The sequence below is a fragment of the Mesoplodon mirus genome (assembly GCF_964341445.2).
Source record: "Mesoplodon mirus genome assembly, chromosome: 8".
Lineage (NCBI taxonomy): Eukaryota > Metazoa > Chordata > Mammalia > Artiodactyla > Ziphiidae > Mesoplodon > Mesoplodon mirus.
Window position 1 is genome coordinate 36,267,514 of NC_138984.1, and position 24,982 is coordinate 36,292,495.

General features: G+C 38.4%; 2 protein-coding genes across 4 annotated transcripts in view; one reads left to right on the top strand and one right to left on the bottom strand.

The window, feature by feature from the left end:
• Positions 1–1,464: 1,464 nt before the first annotated feature.
• Positions 1,465–14,932, bottom strand: LOC309809073 (mitochondrial protein C2orf69). Its single transcript, XM_082629789.1, has 2 exons — positions 14,449–14,932; positions 1,465–4,449 (listed from the first exon to the last, which is right to left on the bottom strand). Exons 1-2 carry the CDS (start codon positions 14,800–14,802, stop codon positions 3,622–3,624), a joined length of 1,182 nt encoding a protein of 393 aa, XP_082485915.1. The 5' UTR covers positions 14,803–14,932; the 3' UTR covers positions 1,465–3,621.
• A 146-nt stretch (positions 14,933–15,078) lies between these two features.
• The window catches only part of FTCDNL1 (formiminotransferase cyclodeaminase N-terminal like), an 84,206-nt gene continuing 74,302 nt past the window's right edge, over positions 15,079–24,982 (top strand). The window contains exon 1 of one of the 3 annotated variants that reach the window (XM_082629795.1): positions 15,079–15,260. In XM_082629795.1, coding sequence (XP_082485921.1) covers positions 15,225–15,260 — 36 coding nt within the window. In that variant the 5' untranslated portion in view covers positions 15,079–15,224. The remainder of the gene's footprint in view (positions 15,261–24,982) is intronic. The other 2 variants (XM_082629790.1, XM_082629794.1) reach the window with 2 other exon arrangements.

The window sequence follows — 24,982 nt, forward strand, 5'->3', positions numbered from 1 at the left end:
ACTGGCAAGGTATTTTCCCAAGGTAATTAAATGAGAAAAAGGTTTGAAACTATGAGTACAGTACGATGCCATTTGTGTAAAAGGTATGCTGTAAGTAACATTTATTTGTATATGCATAGAATTATCTCTGCAAGGATACATAAGAAACCAGTGATAGTGACTGCCTCTGAGGTTAGACAAGTAGATGGGCAGACTGGAATTTGCAGTTATTATCTGTTTTTTTTTTTTTTTGCCCTGGTATACATTATTCTTTCAAAATAAATTTTAAAAATACACGTGAAGATTGTAATTTTTTCTTCTCACAAACATTAACAGTATTTGTCTTGGTACATAATTACATCTGAGTTCTATTTATTCAGTAATTTCAAACTTGTCACTTCGATGAAATATCAAAACAAGGGAAACAAGGTCAACATGGCTTATTTTCTTTCTATCCTTCTGAACAGCAGCTATGTGAACATTTGGAAAGAACCTTAGTAATGAGGCTTTTCTTACCCATCTAATGTTGCCAACAGACATCAAAGCTTAATCTAAGAAGTTGACCCCCCCCCCGCAAAAAAATGCAGGAAGCAGGAATGCACGTCTGGATGGAGTTGGAACTGTGCTGCTGTGACTCCTTCCCCCAGTGCTAAAAAACAGATATAGTCAGGAGGAACTAACACAGATTGGTAGTCACCCACATATCTCTGGTGTTACCTTACAGTCTTTTTTCAAGCATACAGGCCATGGGTGTTTGGGTGTCTTAGATACACCTAAGTTATATTGTATTTTTTCAAGTTCCATTAAATAGGATACTAAAATGACCATCCTAAGTGACTCTGCTTGTCTCTACCACTAAGAGCTGCTTGGCCTCTCTGCCTTTGTAAAGAGCAACCTGAATTCACAGATGTCTATCTACATGAATATCTTATCATCTAAAGCATGTTTCTCTTAAAAGCCCTTAAATGAAGTGTAACAGAACAGCTCTTTTAGGAATAATACCTTTTGTTTCATATTTTCCCTCTTAAGCCTTAGTCTATCACACATCTCCATCCTCACGTGCTGGAACTGTTCTGTCTGTACTGTACCCTCAGTGCCTAGACCTTCTTTGCCCTTGGTGGGGCTTAGACATTGCATGAATGAAATGAAAAACAGATCACACCATATTCTAACCAAGTCTCTTGATGACAGCTAAAGGAATACAGATGATTAGCGTAGAAAAGGAAGAACTTACTTATTTTTGAGAGATTTTGTTGTCTAGGAAATCCAACAGAAGGAAATGATGCTATTTTCTGTGGAGCAATTTAAAGGAAAGAAGAGATGTATTTTTATAGGAAAGGTTCAAAGTTGCCTGTATGAAAAAACATGGAGGTTAATGAAAACACACACAAACCCAAACTGGCAAAGTGGAGAGAAATCGCTTCCTTCCAAATAACGATCTAAAGTTTTAACAAATATAGTAACAAACAGCACATCCAAACAGACTTCTGTGGATTAAATTTAATACAACTGTACATTCATGCTGTGGCGGTAACAACTTTCACATTGTTTGACTACTTTTCTCAGTTGACTCTTTCATGACACAAACACAAAGGCACAATCCAAAGGATACACTAACATAATAGTTTTAAACAAATGTGAAGAAAGAACAAATTTTAAGTATTAAACAAATATTTGAATATGGATCAACTTGAATATATTTTCATTAAAGAAAATATTTTTAGTTTTCAACAGTCTCATTTTGATGCAATGGCAATTCCAGGTGTCCCAGAGAGTTATTCTTAATATCCATTCAACATATAACAATTACAATTAAGCATTTACATGACTGGATAGCTACAAGGATCATATTTTAAGTATCTCAGATTTTTAAATGAATCTTTCTGCTAAAAGTCATATGTTTTCCATTTTAGTTAATCCTGTAGAAATAAATGCCTTTCCTTCCCCCCTCATTAAAGTACTCAGTAACTTAGCTATGTTACATTAGATACACATAAATTTAACCAAGGATTATTAAACGTATTGAAAGAAGCCATCCAATCAATAATGGTGCTTTAAGACAAGGTAATAAGTCAAATGTTAAAATCAGGCTGACTTGTTTCCTTGTTGGGAATTTTGGGTCTCAAAAGAAACAGCAGGTATTTAAAAGAAACCAAAGCAATATAAAACTACTGTACTTCATCCTTAAAAAAAAAACATTGAAAGATACTATTCTGAAGTTCATAGAATTTAAGCATCTGGTAAGTAAAAATCATTTCTTATAAGTCTCTGAATATCTGGAATATATTTATAGAGTCATTAACATATAATTCTGGGATGAAACCAAGAAATTAACATTTTAACTATTGTTTTATATATTTAGACCCTCTGGGTTATTGATATTAAGCTTCAGTCTTTTTTTCAGTCTGAAAGCAGCATGTTACTTCCCTACTTAATTATTTCATGACCTGCAAAAGCTAATTATTAATAAAAAATTTTTAAAAACACCACTAACCTTTTATTGTAATCTTTCAATGTTAGTTGACATTCATTAGATCTTGGTTTCTCAAAATGTATTTATCTAGGTCAAGAAAAATGGGCAGAAGGAAACCTCACCCAAATTATGTAGCAGTGTTAAGCAAATTCAGTCTTTGAGCCAAAATTAAATCATTTGTGTCTTCAAACTTTCTCTTTCAACTTTTCATATAGCAATATAATTTTACATTTTGGCCAAGGAAAGATGCTTTCTTTGGGCAGAGAAAATCATGCTTCAGGAGAAACAGTGACTTAGTTCTATAGAATCTGTCTCCTTTTCAATAGGGCACTACCAAATAGAGTATTATATTTTACCTAAGTTGCTCTCTTTCAAAAGATGATAGGATGAAACAATTTTAAATCTGTACTAGATTTACCCAGTATACATAATTATGTTCAATTTGAAACAATTTTCTAAAAGAACTGTTTTTTTGCCAAAATGCAAGAAACTCCAAAATGTCTTATCCAAAAGCTGTCAATTAAAAATTAAGCCACAGTGCTTAAGTGTAGTATTTTTAAAAACTAACTTTACACTACTGCACATTCTTAGATATGTGGAAACAAATACATTTTGACTCTTAAGAAAAAACACTTGATGGCACACTGAAGAATGACACTATAAGTTTATAAACATAAGAGGCAGGGTATAGTTATTGCAAATTGATGGAAAACATCAGTGTGCCTTCGCTTTGTTTGAAGAGAAACAGTGTTTCCACTCAAAAGTTTTCAGTGCCAAAATACCTAATTACCCTTAAAGTATCACCAAAATTGGTTTTAAACATTACTCAGAAAATAAACTATTTCCAACAATAACAATCTTAATTGCCTTTTATAAGGACTATATTATAACTTTCATTCTTAAGAGTCTTGTATCTCCCTGTAGGATTATCACAAACCACCTTTTGGATTTCAAATAAACTAATTCTAACCCAGTCCCAATTAAAAACTATCCACATTCACAAGCAAGGAACACTACTGCACATTACACTCATAGTTTAGGAATGTGTGCTTCCTTCCCCCCACCCCCCACCAAAAAAAAACCTGACAATGCATCTATGAATTACATCTCATTATCTGAATTTATAGCACAAAGTGCTTCTGCTCTTTTGCATTAATAATACTGCAGTCTCAAAATACTTCATGAACCCTGAAGTGATTCTCTATGGAAGGAGCTTCGTTTGTAAAATGAATTTGGCTAGTCACCTGCATACCAAAATCTCCAAGTATCTGAACAAATTTCTTGTGCTCCTTTCCAATCCAAGATCTCATTGGATCATGTACTTGGTAAGGTGTTACATGGGTGTGAACAATAATTCCTGTTTGTGCAAATTCTTTCAAGACTTCTGGATAAGTAATCCAGGTATTGCTTCCCCCAGAATGACCGCCATCCAGCCAGTACATTGTTTTTATGCTTTTGATAAAAGCATCAATGTTCTTGTCTTTCTTGGCTTCTTTCAATTCGAAAAGCAACTGATTCAAAACAACACAACCTTTACTGAATCCAATCAAAGTAAAAGAAGCACCATTTAGTGATGGTGGATAAAAACTCATGGCAGACTCATCAAATTTTTCACAGGTCCTCTCTTTTTCTCCCCGGCAACCATTAGTAGTATGAGAAGAACTGGATCTACAGTTAGATGCTTTGGCGTCCTTATTCAAATCTTTCACATTCTTCTTTGGTAGCACACTCTTCTGACTTAAGTTAAAAGCATTAACTAATAACGTATAAAGGTGCTTAAAAGCTCCAAAGTCAGTATTGTGTTCTGGAGCACCAAACATATTGCTTTTCACAAAATTGTCATAGCAGCTGAATTTGTGCAAATGCATTCGGGAACACTTTATCACCCAAATATAACTATTGGGGAACCGGTGGGCTAAAATGGTGGCAACATTTTCTAGACTCCAGTTTTCCCACTGATAATTCTCAGGATGACGAGTCATAATTTCATGGTAATTCTGAAAGGTAAGAAAGATAAAACAAATATTAAATACACCGTTATGTAAAATTATTTCCACAAAATTAGTTTCCCATTTTTATTGGGGAGGAAGTAGGGATGTTATAATGACCTATGGTTAATGTACTAGAAATGAAAACTATAAATCTATTACCTTCTGGCTGTAAGATTTTAAACAAATCACTTCCTCAGTTTAAGCCTCAAATCCATCAAACACAGGGTTATAAGATAAAGCTAAATAGCACAGTAGAAATTTTAAAAATAAGACACTTTAGAACAATTATAGATTTTTAAATGGATTTTATTTAGTATACATATGATCTATTATTCCTAACACATTAACTGAAAATAAAAATTTGGTTTCTTAGATTTTTTGACCAACACAGAATTTTAAAATATTTTCCTATTAAAGCTGCTATCCTGAACTCCTCCCTCTTTGGATTACTCTAGCAACCTGAATGCTATGTTTAATTTCAATTTTAGTATTACAAAGCTGCAATGAACATTATAGAAAAATCTTCATGTACATCTGTGATTACATCCTTAAAAATAAATTCCCAGATGTGGAAAAACTAGGTCAAAGAATATTCATAATTTAAGGTTGACTATATAGACTACAATACTGTCTTCCAGAGAAGTATGTATAATTTTTCTTTTATCTTTGTTAAATTTCATTGGCACAGGATAACTTATTCTAATTTGAATTTATTAAAAATTTAAATGAAGTTGAAATTTTGTTCATATATTTATTAGCCATCTGGATTTCTACTTGTACCTGTTCATATCTTTTGCCTTTTTTTATTTGGTTTATTTATAAGTATTCTATATATATTAATAACTTTCTGTTTATGTTCTAGGACGTGCATGTAAGCTTTGTTTTCCTTTCAATTTTTATTCATAATATTCTTAAAAAAGGGAAATTCATTCAAATTTATTTCATTTATTCTATAAAATTTATTGGATACCTACTTACTGAACAGTCATGGATCAGAACAGATGAAACCCCTGCCCACACAGAGTGCACATTCTAGTACAGAGATACATAATAAACAATTCCATGAGTTAATAGAGCAGCACCCTCCAACAGAAATATAACATGAGCCACATGTACAATTTTCTAGCAGCTTCATTTAAAAAAAAGTAGAAAGTTAACAGGTCAAATTTTTTTTTTTTGGCCACACCCTGCAGCATGCAGGATCTTAGTTCTCCAACCAGGGATTGAACCCATGCCCCCTGTACTGGAAGCATGGAGTCTTAACCACTGGACCGCCAGGGAAGTCCCAAAATTATTTTTAATAATACATTTTATTAAGCCCAATACATCCAATATATTATCATTTCAACATGTAACCAACATAAAAATACTGAGATTATTACATTTCTTTTTCTTTCTAAGTTTTTGAAATCTAGTGTATATTTTACACTTACAACACATCTCAATTTGGGTGCTAAATTTTCATCGGAAATACTTGATCTGAATTTAGATTTCATAAGATTTACAGTTGCAAAAGTAGATTCACATACCCAAGTTGCTCAAATACACTTAAAAGTTTTCCAGGAAGTGAACTGAGTATCAGTTTTTAGATTTAAATTTAAAGTTAAATACAACTTAAAATTTAGTTCTTTGATTACACTAAATTTCAAGCGGTCAATAGCTACAAGTAGCTAGTGGCTAGACAGCACAAGACATTATACGGTGATAAGTGCGATGGATAACAAAGCAAGGGAAAAGGAGCGCAAAGTTTTGGAGTGGGTGGAAGATTATTATTTAAACACAGGGTAGTCTCCAATAAGGCAATAGTTGAGAAGGGCCTGAAGGAGCTGAGGGATTGAGTCATGATTATTTCAGTCATAAGGAACTGCAAAATGACCTGAAGTGGAGCGATCGTTGGTATAACCAAATACACCAGTGAGACCAGTGTACCTCCAGTGAAGTGAAGAAGGAGCAAAAGTGACCACCAAGAGGGTCACAGAGATTGCTGGTGAAGAGGGGAGGTGCTGATCATGCCTTGTAAGATACCCTGAGGACTCTGGCCTTTGCTCTGATAGGGTGTGGAGTAGATGGCTGATATAATCTGTTTGGAAGGATTACTCTGACTCCTGTGTGCAAAGGGGCAACAGTTTGAAGCAGGGAGACCAGTAGGAGGCTACTTAAGTATAACCCCAATGAGAGAAGGTGGCTCGAACCACAGTGGTAGTCGAAGCAAAGGTGGTAAGAACTGGTCAGATTCTGTATATATTTTGAAGGTAGAGTCAACAGCATTTGCTAATGGACTGGGTATAGGGTGTGAGAGAAGGGAAACAGAATTGTACTTTTTCCTTATTTCTAACAATCATATACCAAACATTTTTAAATGCACCTCTCTTTTGACCTAGTAATTCTACTTCTAGGAATTTATCTCAGGGATATACCTGCACACATGCATAAATAAATCTGTCTAAGGACATTTATTCCTGCTTCAGAAGAATGAGGCAGTTCTATGAGCACTCATACCGGTTGTAAAATAAGGGCTAAAAAAAGCCCTGAATGCTGAGCTATCATTTGTGTTAAAAAAAAAAAAAAGTTTTCATCAGCATAGAATGTCTCTGGAAGGACATATAAATCAGTAACAATGGTTAGCCTTAGGGAAGGGAAATCGGAGACTGCCTCCAGTCATCCAAAGGGATGAAAAGGAGACTTATTTTTCAATGTACAACCTTAAATAAAATGAATTTTTAGCAATATACACATTTTTCTATTAAAAAATTAAGACTAATAAAAGTAATACTACACAAATTTAGTCTACATGCAAAGGTATAAGGAAGATATAAAAACCACCAATCCATAAAACCACCATTAGAAATAATCACTATTAAAATTTTGGTGTCTAGTATTCCAGTGTTCTGTAGTATACATACATATATACAAGTATGTATGTAAGAAAGCGTTCTTTATTTCTTCCCTCAGCAAGATTATACACACAGTTTTCACTTTAAAATGTTACAGGCATGATTCCTTATCAATAAGTATAGATTTGCATAATTTTTAGACTTCCCATCAAAAAGATTAATACCAATTGATACTTCCACTGGAAGTATACATGACTGCTTATTTTCTCACATCCTTACCCACACTGGCTATTAGCATTAATTTTTTAAAAAATCTTTGCTGCTAAGATAAAATGATATCTTACTTTTAATTTGCATTTTTTTTTTTTTTTTTTTTTAGTACGCGGGCCTCTCACTGCTGTGGCCTCTCCCACTGCGGAGCACAGGCTCCGGACGTGCAGGCTCAGCGGCCATGGCTCACGGGCCCAGCTGCTCCGCGGCATGTGGGATCCTCCCAGACTGGGGCACGAATCCGTGTCCCCTGCATCGGCAGGTGGATTCTCAACCACCGAGCCACCAGGGAAGCCCTAATTTGCATATTTTTATTCCTAATCAGGTTGAACATTTTTCTGTGTTTATTGGCAATTTTCATTTGTTAATTCTCTATTCATATCCTTTGATAACTTTCCCAACATGATGCTCAAGTCCTTCTTAACAGTCTTTACCTTATTAAGTTTATCATATATGTTAAAAAAAATCTATTCCCAGAAGGCCATCATTTAATTTTTTATGGATTCTGCCACTGCCTTCTGCACATCCAGATTTATGAGATATAAAATTATCATAGGAGCTTAGATCTGAAAGGGCTCATCTAAATCCTTTTTTTTTTTTTTGATAAATATCTCTTTTTTTATTTCAGTGAGACAGCAAATTTGGGCCCTTTCCCTTGTCCCTACCTATAAGAAATCTACCCTCTTTTTCTGCACAGAACTCTTTCGTCCAAAAAAATGAAAGAATTTGCAATTCAGGCACCAATGTAAAGAATAGAGGGATGAACATGAAAGGAACTACCCCCACATGCAGAGGTGGGCATGCGCGCACACACATGGGCATCATCAGAAAGGGAAGGAACAAATTTCCAACACAAATTGAAAGGTGGAAATATTCTTGCCTACTGAACTCTGACTTCCATTTCTTCATAAATTCATCAGTGGGCATTTGGGGGTCACTAAGCACAGTTCACAGTCCATCAAGAACACAGTCCAGTGGGAGAGACAGAGATAAATAATTACAAGGCAATATGATTACTGCTGTAAAGCAGGGATATGTGAAGAACTGTGAGGGGACATAGAGAAAGGGAGACTCAAGCTATGTTTTGGGACATCAGGGAAGGCTCCACAAATACATGAGCTCAGTTTTGTAGTATTAGTAGAAATTCCAGAATTATGCAGTAGAATTCCTATTACATCTGAAGTAGGAACATTAGTCAGGTCTTCATAAAGACACCCAAATATTAGTTGGGAAGAACAGAGCCAACACTGAATTATTCTATGGATTCCTAAATAGTTAGATATAAGTGCCAAATACAAAAGAAAGCACAAATATCTAAATCGTTTTTATAGCTAAGGAAACTGAGCTCCTACAAACTATACAATTATTTATATTATATAGTTATTTAATGAGCTAAAATGAACAAGATTTTATGACTCTGTTTAGCCTCTATCACATAGGAGGTAGTAAAACTAAAAACTTGGTATTTTCTTTGATTAACCTGAGGTTACATGATCAGAATAGGAAAATGCTCATACTAAGTAACTGTGTGTATGTACTAAAATGTAAAAATAAGATTGTTACTCTTGTGTCTATGAAGCCCAAATCTAAGAACAATGGATAAGTACTCCTATATTCTAGAAAGAGACACCAGACATCCCCGTAGGACTTGCTAACAGGTAGTCAAAACCAGTTCTGCAACCCAGGCTACTACACAAGGCCAATCTACAGAAGAGGTGGAAGAACGTGGGAAGAAAGGGTTTTCTTTTGAGAGTTTTCATCCCAGTTGGGAGTGCAATGCACTTACTCTCCCTGTAGGGGTTAAAGGGTAGGAGGCATGCTTCCTCATCCCCAGTGAGGCAGGTGGCAAGAGAATCTCCTGGAGAGATTAAGGGGTAGTTACTCCACAGGTGGATGCTTGCTGACCTGCAAAAACATAAAGGCCCATCCCACACTGCTACTGAAGTACTGGTACAAAGGATTTTTAGGAAAACTTGACATGTGTCTCCATGATAAAGACTTAAGTTAGGTGGACTATTGTTATAGCAGAGTGAGGAGAGCTATATAGGGTACGAGCTGTACTTCCATAAAAAACGGGTCAAGGGGGCATCTTCGCTGAGCATAAAGTGGACATCTCATGTAAGCATGCTAAAAGGACTGTAACAGGACAGCCTAAGAAGGCTGCTCGACATAGCACACGAAGCCCCAGGGTATATGGTCAGATGTGAAATAATAGAGTGTGTGTGTGTGTGTGTGTGTGAGTGCCCATGGTTCTTGGCACAGAGCTCCTAAAACCCTTGGAATTTCATGGGTGATAGGGGTTGGTCACCAGAAAGACCAAGACATGATGAGAAGTTTGGAACTTTCAACCCCACTCCCCATTCTCCAGAGAGGGACTGGAAATAAAGTTAATGACTGATCATACCTATGCAATGAAGCCTCCATAAAAATCCCCAAAGTACAAGTCTGGATAGCTTCCAGGTTGGTGAACACAAGGAGGTGCTAGGAAAGCGGTGCACTCAGAGAGAGCACGGAAGCTCTGCACCTCTTCCCACATACCTTGCCCTGTGCATCTCTTCCATCTGGATGTTCACCTGTATCCTTTATCATATCCTTTCATAACAAATGGGTAAACAGTATGTAAACTGTTTTCCAAAGTTCTGTGAGCCATGCTAGTATACTAACTGAACCCAAGGAGGGGGATCGTGCAAACCCCAATCTGTAGCTGTTCAGTCAGCAGTACAGGCGATAAACTGGGACTTGGTGACTGGTGTCTGAAGTGGGGAGGGGAAAAGACTTGTGGGACTGAGCCCTTAACGTGTGGAATCTGACACTAACTCCAGGTAGACAGTATCAGAATTGAATTGAATTATACGACACCCAGCTGGTGTTGCAGAGAATTGCTTGGTGTGGGGGGAAATACCCACACATCTGTTGTCAGAAATATTCTGAGTGTGGTAATAGTGTGAACAGCAAAGGAGAGTCACACAGGAGAAGTGAGTCTTTTCCTACTCACCAGGGCATACACTTAGGGCATGGTCATCTATATATCCTAGTGTTTAGGAAAGCAAAAGTTTTTAAAAGCTAAACTTGGAAATGACCCAAATGTTCATGAACTGCTGAATGGGTAAGCAAATTGTATGTCCATACACAGAAAACTATTTGGCATTAAAAAGAAATAAACTCATGACAGAGACAACAGAAAGAATGAATTTCAAAAGCATTAGGCTAAGTGAAAGAAGCCAGACACAAGACTACATACTACATGATTCCTAACTAATGAAAATCTAGAAAAGGCAAAACTATACTGAAAAGAAAGCAGATTAGTGGTTGCCTGTGGCTGAGAAAAGAGATTGACTAAAGTAGGGCACGGGGGTACTTTTTAGGGTGATGAAGATGTTGTATTACATGATTATTGTGATGGTTACATAACTGTATTTGTTGAAATTCATCAAATTGTACACTTACACTTAAAAACAGAAATACCTACAATCCTGTATCCTAAAGATTTAAAAAGCAAGAAACTCAAGAAAATTGGACAGTACCTACTTAAAATTCTGATCCCCCTCCAAAATCATTACTGATAAGAAAAACATCAAGAGGTACCTAAAGAAAAGTGAATTACTACGGCCTCAGCTTTCCTGTAATTCAAAGGATAAAAGGGCAAGCATAGAATAAAAAAGGACATACAATAAAAGATGACTGCAAGAAGAACATCAAAAAAGTAATGGTAATTAGCATTTAAAATTACACTGTCAACCAGATCCAATTAACATCAAATAATGAATCTGTGTTAACATGAGGCAAAACTTCTAATGGTATCCTACAAAGTTGTGTTTGGCCCTATTCTCCTCAATATTTATCCAAATTAAAAATAAAGATATAGAAAGAATGCTTATTTAATCTATATATGATATAAATGAAAATAAAGGTTCTAAAAGGATCAATACACTAAAAGATGAGCTGTATCTCACAGGGTAAATTTCATAAGAATAGACATTAGGCTCAAAAGAATCAAGTGCAAAGAGAAGGAAACCTGAGCCTAAAAGCCCTTCATATAATAATAGCCAAGTAGCACTTAATATATTGTTCACAAGAACTTACACACGTTTATTCATTCAACAAGCTATCTACTGAACACCTACTTCATGCCACTCACTAAGCATCGCAGATGTAACAGTGAAGAAAACAGACGTGAAGCGTGCATCATACTAGTGGAAGACAGACAAAATCCAAAATGAATAACTAATATAGTAAATGAAATGGATAAAAATGAATTATACTAATTATTTATTAGGAGAAAAGTTGACAGGGATCCTGTGCACGTGTGTGATTATTAAATAGGATGGTCATCAAAGGCCTCACTGTGAAGGCAACTTTTGAGCAAAGACTTGAAATAGGTGAACTAATGAATTCTTACAGACATCTGCAGGAAGATTGTTCCAGGCAGTACGTGCAAAGCTTGAGGTCAAGTGTGTCTACCATGAGCAATATGAAGAAGGCTGGTGTGGCTGGAGCCTTCTGTGGAGAGTAAAACAGATAAAGGAAACAGTCAAAAAACCAGCAGGGTGGGAATTCCCTGGCGGTCCAATGGTGAGGACTCCGAGCTTCCACTGCAGGGGGGCACAGGCTCAATCCCTGGTCGGGGAACAAAGATCCTGCGTGCCAAGCGGTGTGACCAAAAAAGAGAAAAAAAGAAAAGAAAAGCTACAGGGTGGGAAAGGTAAATAGAGTGAAGGGCCTTGCATGCCATCAAGAGGACTCTGGCTTTTACTCTAAATGGCACGGGAAGCTGCTGGTGTTTTGAGCAGAGGTGTGGTATGATTTCATTTAGGTTTTTAAATGATTATTCTGATCACTTCTAGATACATTTAGAAGGTAAAGCCACTTTATTTGCTGATGTATTAAGAGAGGACAAAAGGATAACTTCAAGATTTCTAACTTGAGCAACTAAATAGGAAGTGTTTCCGTTAACTGAGAGATAAGATGATGACTACAGGAAGAGCGAGTTTAGGGACAAAGATCCAGAGACTTTAGGTTTGAGATATCTATTAAATGTCCAAAAGGAAATATGTGCACATAACTGGCAAGTCTAAAGTTCCAGGAATATGTCTAGGCTAGAACACAAATGTTGAAGGTCGTCACAGTATAGGTAGCATGTAAAGCCACAAGACTGAAAGAGATCACAAAGGGAGTAAAGGTAGTCAGAGGAAAAGTCCAAGAACTGAGCGCTACAGAACTCCCCAATAACTAAAAAGGTCATCAGAAAGATAAGAAGGGAGGGTAACTCATTGGGTATTCACATATTTAATCCTCATTGATATCCTATACATCATTATTCCCATTTTGTAGTTGAGCTGGCTGCAACACAGAGAGATTTAACAATTGGCCAGATATTTCATAGCTAAAAAGTGCAGAATCAGGGTTTAAAACTAGGCGATCTGGCCTCAGAGCCTTTGATGCATTATTATTCTCTATTTCTTCTCTAAAAGCCCTGGGTTTTTAAAGGACTTCATACTCTGCATAAATCAACAGTATATCACTGTCCAAAAAGCTAATGGAATCTCAGGCTACATAAAGAAATGGATGATGTCAAAATGAAAGGAGGTATCAGTCTAACTATATTTAGCACTTTATAACTTCACCTGAAGATCTGTGCTATATTCTGACTTGCACACTTTAAAAATATTTAGTAGGTGTTCAATGAAAGTTAGTTATCATTATTATCATCCTCATCATTATTATGGATGCACCCAGTAGCTGGTCCACAAAACCCTGGAAGTCATTGTCAGCAATGCCATGCTGATTTCCCAAACTGAGCAAAAGGGCATCAACTGAGTACATTAAATTCCTCCTCTTAAATCGAAATACTAGTTTTGATTAGCAGTCAACTAGACCAGTCAATTATTTGGAGGGCAAGAGAAAAAACTACATATACCTTCATCATCATCTGACTCAGGGCACAACGTTTGTAAACATATTTTTTTAAAGCATTAATTTCAAAAACAATAATTGTTTATTAAACTAATTATTTCACGGTTTAAGAAACATATCCAGCCATATTTTAGCTTTGCCTGTGTATACCAGCACTACCCAAGAGAACTCTGTGATGATGGGAATGTTCCGTGGAAATGCTCTGTATCTGCACTGTCCAGTACAGCACACACAAACCTTAGGGGCCACTGAGCACTTGAAATGCAGCTAGTGCGACGGAGAAACTGGATTTTTAATTCTATTTAGTTTTAATTAAATAGCCCCATATAACTAATGGCTACCCTATTAGACAAAGCAGTTCTAGATTAAGATCTAGATTAAGGCCCAGCTTTCCAGGACAACATAGCCATGTATATTTGCCTGCAGCCGCAAAATTAATAATAAAGATAAAATCACACACAAAAACAAAAGTACAGAATTTAGGTGAGCATCAAAATACTGACATGCTTAGCAATTACTGTCCCTTTTCTTCCACCCATTCTCCCCTTCTTAGGGTTACTGAGTGTCACACCCTAGTACTAGTATTTTGTCGGTTTACTTTTTAATAAGTGCCAGCACGCTAATTTAAAAGCCCTCTCTCCGCCTCCTGCCCCCCTCCCCCACCGATCCTCTGAGAAACCAAGTTATAGAATAAATACACATTGTCTCGTTTCTAGGTCTTAAATTCCACCCCCTCGAAACTTGGACTGACGGCTGGCTCTTTCGAGGTTGTAGCCCTCCAAGGATACCTCCTGTCTAGGGCTCTATGAGGAGGGGGTCAGGGCATGGAAGGGGCGGTTCTGGATTTCGTGGAGCCACCCCGTTTAGCGCCATGTGTGAGTGTGTTCAGGCGAGGCAAGGAACCGGGCCCCAGCTACGAGGAAGGAATATCAAGAATTTGCATATGTACAAGAAGAAGGAGCAGGTGCCCAGGCAGGCCGCAGGTTACCTGCACATCCCCGGGGAAATAGAGTACGTGATGCTGGGGCGGTGGCTGCGGCTCCTCCTTCGCCAGGTCCCCAGGGAGGTCCCGCCGTTCCGGTCCCTCCCCAGCGGCCGCCGCCGCCGCCGCCAGCAGGACCAACTCGTTGCCTCGCTGCGGGTCGGCTCCCGGCACCGCGGACAACTGCACGCACTGCTGCCTGCGCCGCTCCGCTGACGGGGAGCCGAGCGCGCCGCTGCGGCTGCTGCTGCCGCCCAGGTTCATGGTTCCGGCCTGAGAGCTAAACGCTGCGACTCCGATTCCGAGCTGCGGTAGCAGGAGAAGCAGCGGCGGCGACCGCAGGAGCCCGAACCCCCACATGGGTCGCCGCCGCCAGAGCGGTTCCTAGGGTGTGGGAGGGCCTGAGGGAGGACGCTCGGCCGGCCGCCCAACGGTCCGCGGGAGCGACCCGGGCGAGAGCCGACCCCGAGGGCAACGACGGCGTCAGAGGCCGACGTCCGCGCGCAGCGTGCGTAAGGGAAGGAGGGGTGTGCGCGAAATCCGACTCCGGTTCCCGGAGGGGGCTATGAGAAGGGGGCGTGGCCCGAGGAAGGACGTTTGTGATTGGTGGGTTTTGCCGCGGCCGGGAAGTTCGAACGGAAGTCTGGGAAAGAGCCTGAAGAGAGCAAAGGAAGCGGGTATGAACCGAGAACCCCGATAAGGAAGGGCGGCAGTTGTGATACAGGCGCAGCAGCAGGTGCTGCCCGAAAGTCGCTTCCAGTACCGGGTAAAGAGTTTTGAGTATGCCATACTCCCCTTTCGGTAAGCTCAACTTTCAGGTGAGGTTTTTCTAGTCCTTCGAGCCTTAAAAGAGATACAACCTAAAGATTAGAGTAATTCTGTCCTGTTACAGAAATCTGTGGGAAGTTTTCTGCATGCCCTGGATGAAGGGAATCTCCCTCTTCTCATACTCTCGAGTTTCTTTGTAGGTACACAAAGATTTCTAGGTTCTTGGGAATTTAGATAAGTCTAATGCATCTCTGATTGGTAGCAGGGAGCAGGGCACATGGGGGAAAGGCGTTAATTGTTACACATTTGCTGTCGGTGTTTGCAGTCAACGGGATTTGCTATTTTAAGGTTTTCAAAAACCAACTTGAACAGTAGGAAAGTCATAGGTGTCCAACAACAATCTGTGGCCAGTTGTGTATGAATAAGGTTTGGACAAATGTATGCTAAAGACAGGGAAGGGAGGGGAGGGTCCAGTATTCTAAATTTAAGTGCTTGTGAGGCAAGGCACTGTAAAGAACCTTGTGGGAGAGAATATTAGTGAGAATTTAAAATATTACAGCCAACACTTATTGAGGCATACTATAGGCCAGGAATTGAACTAGGCACTTCATATGTTAACTGTTCTGAGTCTATATATGTGTGTGCTTAAGCACACATACTGTTTTCTTTACTCCACGTATAAAATATTAGTAAATAGCCTCGAAGTAAGAGCACAAATTAGCAAATGATAAAATGTAACTTTCATATATATATATATATATATATATATATATATATATATATATATACTTAGTGACTTCATGGAGGTGTAATATGCTAGTCTACTCTAAATTATTGAGTTCCATCTGACATCATAATAGTGTAACCAGTCAAAATTGTTTATTATTCTAAGTATACCTATCTACTGCTTTCTAAAAATAAATGGTTAAAAAGAAGCAGAGGCTAATTATATAATAATGAATATATATTAACCATATTTTGGCAACCAGCCTTCATTCTATTTTGTGAATCACATGCACGTTGTTACTGTCTCTTGTTAAGTAGAGGATTACTGAAATGTAATCCAAAATCCCAAACATATTCACGTACTCCAAATGCAGCTTTTGATTTTTGTGGTCTTGTTTTTAGGTTGACATTTTAACTGAATCTGTCACTATTGATGGGGATGGGGAGTTCTCGTGTTTTGGAAAGAAAATTAATTGTAGTAACCATTAAATATACAAAAAGTTATTTCAATAGCTCTAAGGTAATTGAAGTCTTTGAGAAATACAAATAAAGATTTAAAGGGCAGAGTAAAGAAACAGACTGAAGTGAGCACAACATTTTTCCCCCACAGTCAAGGATTTACATAACCCTACAGGAGCTGCTTCTAGAAAAAGTAATAGCTCTCAATTCGTCAGTTGAGGTATTATGTCATTTATGGTAAGTCATTAACATTGTAATTCCTTCTGATAGGTCCCAGTGGTATTATTGAAGTATCTGTTTTCTTTCTCCATCCCCTCTTCCTTTTCCCAGGAAGACCAGTTTTGTAAATCACTACTTTCCTAACAACCGTGGGCACAGACAGCCCAGCACTTCCTCTCTTTATTCTCCTTAAGAGCTGGGCTTTCCTTCCTCTCTAGAGGTCTTACACATACAAAGTTACTGTAACCAGTTGTTTGAGTTTACTCCTTTCTAACAGATAGAGATCTCCACTAAAAACTATTAGAGATAATAAAGTTCAGCAAGGTTGCAGGACACAAGATCAATATACAACACTTAACTGTGTTGCTATACACTAGCAATGAATAATCTAAGATGAAATTTAAAAAACAATTCCATTTACAATAGCATCAAAAGGAATAAAATACTTAGGAATAAATTTAATGAAGGAAGAGACTTGTATACTGAAAGCTACAAAACACTGTTGAAAGAATTTAAAGACCTAAATAGCACTGGGTGTTCACTCTGGCCCCTCTTGCTCCAGTGCTGATCCCCTCTGAGGCGAAGGTGTCGTTGTTGGGAGGGGGGGAGATCTCATGCTTAGAAGGAACAGAATCAGCTCGAACCTGACCCTCAGGGCTTCTGCTCCCACACTTTGGAACCTAATCCTGCCCCTGAGAGGGTGGTGACACCCACTGAACACAGGAGAAGCCCAGCTTACACGTGGCTCTGGTTCTAGCCCCTCCATCTCCAGCCCCTCAAAAAAGGCGATAGCTACCAGCACACCCTAGCGGAAGACTTGACCAGTGCTCACTTCAGATCCAGCTCTCCCACCAAAGCCACTGGGCACACATAGACTGAATAGGGATGTTTCCAAACAAGGACATCCCTTCAAAACTGGGATAGGTTACTGTTTCACCTAATTTCACAGAGACAGAGAAAGTTAAGCAAAATGAGAAGACAGAGGAATTTGTTCCAAACAAAAGAACAAGGAAACAAACCGGAAAAAACAACTAATGAAACGGAGATTAGGCTTCTTGAAGGGAGGACTGCCAAAACTCTTGTGGACATATTTTAAAGCAACCACACCCAGGCTCCACTCCAGATCATTAGAATTCAGAGATCAAGCACAAGGGGAATAAAATAAGATATCAAGGAGATTTGGCTAAGTTATTATTTATAAAACACATAAGATTACTCTGAATGGTGGAAAAAAGAAATCAGACAGGCTAGGGACCTTGGGACTCAAGGAATATCAAGGTGGTGAATACCCTAGGTTTTTTTTTTTTTTTTTTTTTTGCGGTACGTGGGCCTCTCACTGTTGTGGCCTCTCCTGTTGCAGAGCACAGGCTCTGGATGCGCAGGCTCAGCGGCCGTGGCTCACGGGCCCAGCTGCTCCGCGGCATGTGGGATCCTCCTGGACCGGGACACGAACCCGTGTCACCTGCATTGGCAGGCGGACTCTCAACCACTGCGCCACCAGGGAAGCCCTACCCTAGGTTTTATTTTTGCTTCACATACTGCAGAAGTGATGCTAAAGAATTCAGAAACACCAGTGGACACAGACAGATGTGTGTCTTGAAGTCTCAAGAAAAGCCTTTCCTAGACACAGCACCAAGAAAGGGGAAGCCTTGCAAGATAGAAAACTTTCAGAAAACAAATTCTCTATCCCAGCCAAATATCACAGAAAAAGACTTTGGCTACACCCAACAAGCAAAGGCTGAGTGAGGAACCTCAACTTATTATAATGAGGTACCCCAACAACCCTGCCAGGGTAGTGTCAGAGAAGGCCAAGTAGAGAGCCTGGTCTTTTATCTCCATTCCCCCCCTGCACCCCCCCACAGTGCAGTGGATACTACACTGGACTGGAGAGTCAGGACTTTCACCATCGCCCAGCAATAATGAGATCTCCTCTACCACAGTGTCATTATAGACCATGTGGGGAGCCAGAACACTTACATCCAGTAGTAATGAGGAACTGTTCCCTCCCATCCAGTGTCAAAACAGGCCAAGTGGGGAATCTGGACTTCTACCTCCACCTAGTCGTAATAAGGTAGCAACCCTTCTCAGCTGGAGTGGTATCAGAGAAAGTGAGTTAGAACCAAAGTTTTAAATAAGATATAGAATCATAAAACATAATATAAAAAATTCCAGTTTTCATTTGAAAACCACTTATTTTAACAAGAATGAGGTAAGTCTCAAACTGATTGAAAAATGACAACCAACATATACCAAAAGTTAGATGTCAGAGATGTTAGAATAATCTGACAAAGATTTTAAAACAGCAATAAAAAACATGTTGCAACAAGCAATTACAAACACACTTGAAACAAATAGCCTCAAGAAAGAAATTGAAAGTTTCAACAATGAAATAGAAGATATTAAAAAAAGAAAGACATAATGGATGGACTCAAAAGGAGAATGTAGGGAAGAGAGGAAAGAATAAGTGAATCTGAAGATAGAGTAATAGAAGTTACCCAGTCTGAACAACAGAAAACAGACTGGAAAAAAAAACCCAGAATGCTAGGAGCTTGTGAGACCATCACAGAACACCTAACGTTCATGTCGTTAGACTTTTGGAGAAGAGGAGAAAAAGAGTAAGATTGAAAAAGTATTAAATAATGGCTGAAAAGTACTCAGATTTAGCAAGAGACATAACCTATGGATTTAAGATTCTGAGTGAATCCCAAACAGGATAAATCTAAAGTAATCTATGCCAATACCCATCATAGTTAAACTAAAGACAAAGAAAAAACCTTGGAAGCATCCAGAGAAAACTGACACCTTTCCTATAGGGGGAAAATAATCCAAATGACAGCAAATTTCTCATCAGGAACATGGAGCCCAGGAGGAAGTAACAGTATTTTTCAAGTGCCGACAAAAAAGGAACTGTCAATCCAGAATCCTATACCTAGTGAAAATATCCTTCAGAAGTGTAGGGGAAATGAAGACATTTTCAGAAGAAAGAAAACTAAGAGTATTTTTAACCAGCAGACTTATCCTAAAAGAATAACTGAACGAAATTCTCTAAACAGGAAGGAAACAATAAAAGATAGAACCTTGGAATATCAGGAAGAAAGAAAGAACACGGTGAGCAAAAATATGGGTAAATACAGCAGGCCTTGCTTTTCCTCTTGAGTTTTTTTTTAATTATGTTTGACAGTTGAAGCAAAAAATTACAACACTGTCTGATGCTATAATTTTTCTTCTACATACATATATAAATGTATAGAGGAAATATTTAAGACAATTATACTATAAATGGGGAAGGGCAAAGAGGTATGGTATCTATACTCAAACTGGTAAAATGATGACACCAGTAAACTGTGATAAGTGATGGATATATAAAATAATACTTAGATCCAACTGATTAAGAATCTATACAGGGCTTCCCTGGTGGCACAGTGGTTGAGAGTCCGCCTGCCGATGCAGGTGACACCGGTTCGTGTCCCGGTCCAGGAGGATCCCACGTGCCGCAGAGCGGCTAGGCCCGTGAGCCATGGCTGCTGAGCCTGCGCATCTAGAGCCTGTGCTCCACAACGGGAGAGGCCACAACAGTGAGAGGCCCGCGTACCGCAAGAAAAAAAAAAAAAAGAATCTATACAAAGAGGTACACTTAAAAAACACTATAGATAAATCAGAATGGAATTCTCAAAATGCTCAAGTAACCTATAGGAAGGCAGGAAAAAGGAGGCAGCTTGGGGGAGAGGTGGTGCTGGGGAACAGAACAAACAAACCAAAATTTAAAATGGCAGACAAGGGCTTCCCTGGTGGCGCAGTGGTTGAGGGTCCGCCTGCCGATGCAGGGGACACGGGTTCGTGCCCTGGTCTAGGATGATCCCGCATGCCGCGGAGCGTCTGGGCCTGTGAGCCATGGCCGCTGGGCCTGCGCATCCGGAGCCTGTGCTCCGCAGCGGGAGAGGCCACAGCAGTGAGAGGCCCGCGTACCGCAAAAAAAAAAAAAAAAAAAAGGCAGACTTAAACCTAAACATATAAATAATTCTATTAAATGTAATTGGTCTGAGTATACTAATTAAAAGGCAGAGATTGGCAGAAGTGATTAAAAAGCACATCCCAACTCTATGTTGTCTATAAGCAACTAACTTCAAATATAATGATGTATCAAGTAAAAACTAAAAGGGCAGAAAAAAAATAATATGCAAACATTAAACAAAATAAAACAGTAAAGGGTATCAGGTAAAACTGACTTCAGAGCAAAGAAAATTACTATAGATGTACAAGATGTTACCTTTAGGCAAACCTGAGCAATTGGTACATGGGATCTCTCTGTATTATTTCTATAACTGCACATGAATCTATAGTCATTTGGATATAAGTTCAATTTTTAAAAATTTCATTAGGCTCATTTTTCATCTTACTGCAGGCAACAGTTTTGCCAGTTGTTTGCTATCACATAACATAGGTCACCATTTTTCAAGGCTTCAATATAATTTCCTAATTGACTTAGTATCCCGGATTCCCCACACTGCCACCAGGCTCAGATATCAATCTAGGCCTTTTTTTTTGCAAGGGAAAGGGAATGTCATTATTCCTGATATGTGAAGAAAGACTTCTTACTTACCAGAGAATGAAAACAAAAGAAAACAAAGAGAATCAAATCCTAGTTTTAGTCCCTGAGGCCCTGGGCTGCCTTTGTTTCTGGGAGTTACCTCACTAGCCTTTTTTTTTTTTTTTTTTAAGAACAACTTTTTCATATTTTATTAAAGTGCATGAATTTTATATGTACTGCTTAGTGAATTTTTAAATTTATAACTTATTTTTAGAGAAGTTTTACGTTTACAAAAAAACTGAGGGGAAGATAGTGCAGAGAGTTCCTCTATTCCTCCTCCCCCCAACCCTAGTTTCCCTATTATTAACATCTTCCATTACTGTGGTACATTTGTTACAGTTGATGAGCCAATAATGTTGATTACTTACATCTATAGTTTATATTAGGGTTCAATTCTTGTCTTTTACATTTTATGGATTTTTGTCAAATACATAATGCCATGTATCCAACATTAAGGTACCAAACTGAATAGTTTCACTACTTTAAATATCTCCTGTGCTCCAGCTATTTTATCCCTCCTTTCCTCCCTCCCCTAGAATCCTTGGAAATCTCCGATCTTTTTGTTGTCTCCACAGTTTTGCCCTTTCAAGAATGTCATGTAGTTGAAATCATATAGCATGTAGGCTTTTCAGATTGACTTCTTTCACTTAGCAATAAGCATTTAAGCTCCTCCATGTCTTTTTGTGGCATAATAGCTCATTTCTTTTTATTGCTGAATAATCCATTGTGTTGTTATACCACAGTTTCTTTATCCATTCACCTACTGAAGGACATCTTGGTTGCTTCCAAGTTTTGGCAATTATGAATAAAGCTACTATAAATACTTGTGTGGAGGTTTTTTTATGGACATAAGTTTTCAAGTCATTTGGGTAAATACCAAGGAGTGTAGGGTTGATGGATCATCTGTTAAGAGTATGTTTAGTTTTTCAAGAAACTGCCAACTGTCTTCCAAAGTGGCTGTACCATTTTTGCATTCCCACCAGCAGTGAGTGAGAATTCCTTTTGCTCTACATTCTCACCAGCATTTGCTATTGTCAGTGTTTTGGCTTTCAGCCATTCTAATAGATGTGTAGTGGTATCTCATTGTTTCATTTTATAATTCTCTGATGACATATGATGTTGAGTGTCTCTCCATATGCTTACTTGCTATCTGTATATCTTTTTTGGTGAGGTGTCTGCTTAGATATTTGGCCCATTTTTATTTATTTAGTTTATTTTTTTTTGTCTTTGTTGGGTCTTAGTTACGGCATGCAGATCTTTCGTCGTGGCGCGCAGGCTTCTCTCTAGTTGAGGGGCACGAGCTCAGTAGTTGTGGCACATGGGCTTAGTTGCCCCATGGCATGTGGGATCTTAGGTCCCCCACTAAGGATTGAACCCACATCCCCTGCATTGTAAGGTGGATTCTTTACCACTGGACCACCAGGGAAGTCCCTGGCCCATTAAAAAAAATTTTTTTTTCTTATTGCTGAGTTTTAAGAGTTCTATATACATTTTGGATACAAGTCCTTTACCAAATATGTATTTTGCAAAGATTTTTCTCCCAGCCTACGGATTGTCTTTTATTCTCTTAACAGTGTCTTTCACAAAGCAGAAGTTTTAAATTTTAATGAAGTCCAACCTATCAATTTTTTTCTTTCATGGATTGTGCTTTGGGTATTGTATCTAAAAAGTCATTGCCAAACCGAAGGTCACCTAGCCTTTCTCGTATGCTATCTTCTAGGAATTTTATTGTTTTGCATTTTACATTTATGACTATGATACATTTTGAGTTAATTTTTGTGTACGGTGTAAGATCTGTGTGTAAATTTATTTTTTTGCATATGATGTACAGTTGTTCCAGCACCATTTGTTGAAAAGACTATCTTTGCTCCATTGTATTGCCTTTGATCCTTTGTCAAAGATTATTTGACTATATTTGTGTGGTTCTATTTCTGGGCTCTTTATTCTGTTCCACTGAGCTTGTCAATAGCCCTTTAATAATTTCCCTTATTTGCTCATGCTGATTTGAGTTGAATTTTTATCAGTTGCTGCTGAAATATCACTGATTAATTCAAGCACTTGGTACATGCCAAGCACTGTGCTAATCTCTTTACATAAATTTAACCACAGCAGTCTTTTGAAATAAACGAAGAAACTTGGGATTTGTGAGTTTAAGTAACATGTTGAAAATCATACCACTTATAAGTGATCCAGGTCTGTCTGCCTGTCTATACTGTATTACCTGTCAAAGATGATCTTGTTACTCCTTACTGGGACTATTACAGTTGCTCTAATAGTCTCTCTTCTGCTGTTTACTGCCTTTAATTATAGTATAGTTGCTTTCTAAATTAAATACTGAGTACTTAGCCAGCATTTAAATCCTAAACTACTCCTCCAGCTTTTTTTCCTGTACTCTCTTACTTGCTCAGTGGGACTGCTCTATGATTTTGTATTACACCCTCGCTTTACTGTATCAGTATATCACCTAACCTATTCCTATACTTGCTGCATCTCCAAGTATTAAAATTCCTTCTGTCAAATTTCATCTCAAATGCCTCTTCTCCCTTGACCCTTCCCCATTTTGTACCCCAACTTCACCCTAAAACTGGAATTGAGAGCTTTCTCCTTAAACTAACCAAAGCATTTCATTTAAACCTCACTTGTGACACATCTTATGTCTTGTGTTTTAGTTATGTGAATTTAACTACTAGACTGTCACCTCCTCAACAGCTTGTATACTATGTAGAACCTGGCATTCATTAAAAACAAGTTACTGACTGTATAATATCTACCAAAAACTGCACTAAATGCTGGAGTGGCAAAGATCAAAGACATAGCCACTGCCTTAAAAAAAGTTTATAGAATAGTAGAAGCCAGACCAGAATGCAGTTACTTTTCTGTAATTTAAGTCTTAATACGAAAGTAAACCTCTGATACTGTGGGACAGAGTATAGAGTTTGGAGTACTTAATACAGTTTGAGTTTGGGAAGGAGAGAATACTTATCAGAGGACAACAAATAAGAGTTAGGCTCCTGAATTAACAACATATGCCATAGCAGAATGACCTAAGAGATCAGAACACATTTGGAGTGCAAGTAGTTCAGATTAGCTGTACCATAGTGTTAAAGAATGGCAAAGGGTGAAGCCAAAGAAGCTGAGAAGGGCTATGTCTTAAAGAAATTTCCGAGTCTTGCAAAAGAGTTAGCATTCTTCTCCTGAAGGACATGAAAATCATTATAAGGCTTCAAGCAAGGTGATGTCATGATCTCACTCATGCTTAGATGGATCATGCTGACAGTTATGTGGATAATAAATTGGAATTGGCTGAGACTAATGACCAGAAGGAAGACCAGCTAGCAGAATGTTACAGTAGTCCAGGTTGTATAGTATTAGGATCTGAGTAGGCCAAGGAGAAAAGAGAACTTATTTGAGAGATGTTTAGGAGATAGAATTTCTAAGACTTGGTGATGGGGTACAGTAATTCTTTCAGATCTCAAGTTCTCTACACCTGGGGATTCATCTAGACAGTATCTTTGTCCTGCTAATTTAAAGAGATACTCCTTCCTAGTCTACTGTATAAATTACTAGGATCCATCTCCCTCCTCATCACCAACAGCCCCCTTGCCAAGAGAACCTCTACTGCCAAAGGAACTCTCCAAGGAGGTTTTGCCTTATTATCAGAGCCTCTGATGCTACTAGAAGATAAAAGAGCCCCCACTCACACTGCCAAACTTGGGAGAGATATACTCCTAAATGGAAAATTAGAACTTACTTTCTTAGAAATAATGTTAAAAGATAGGT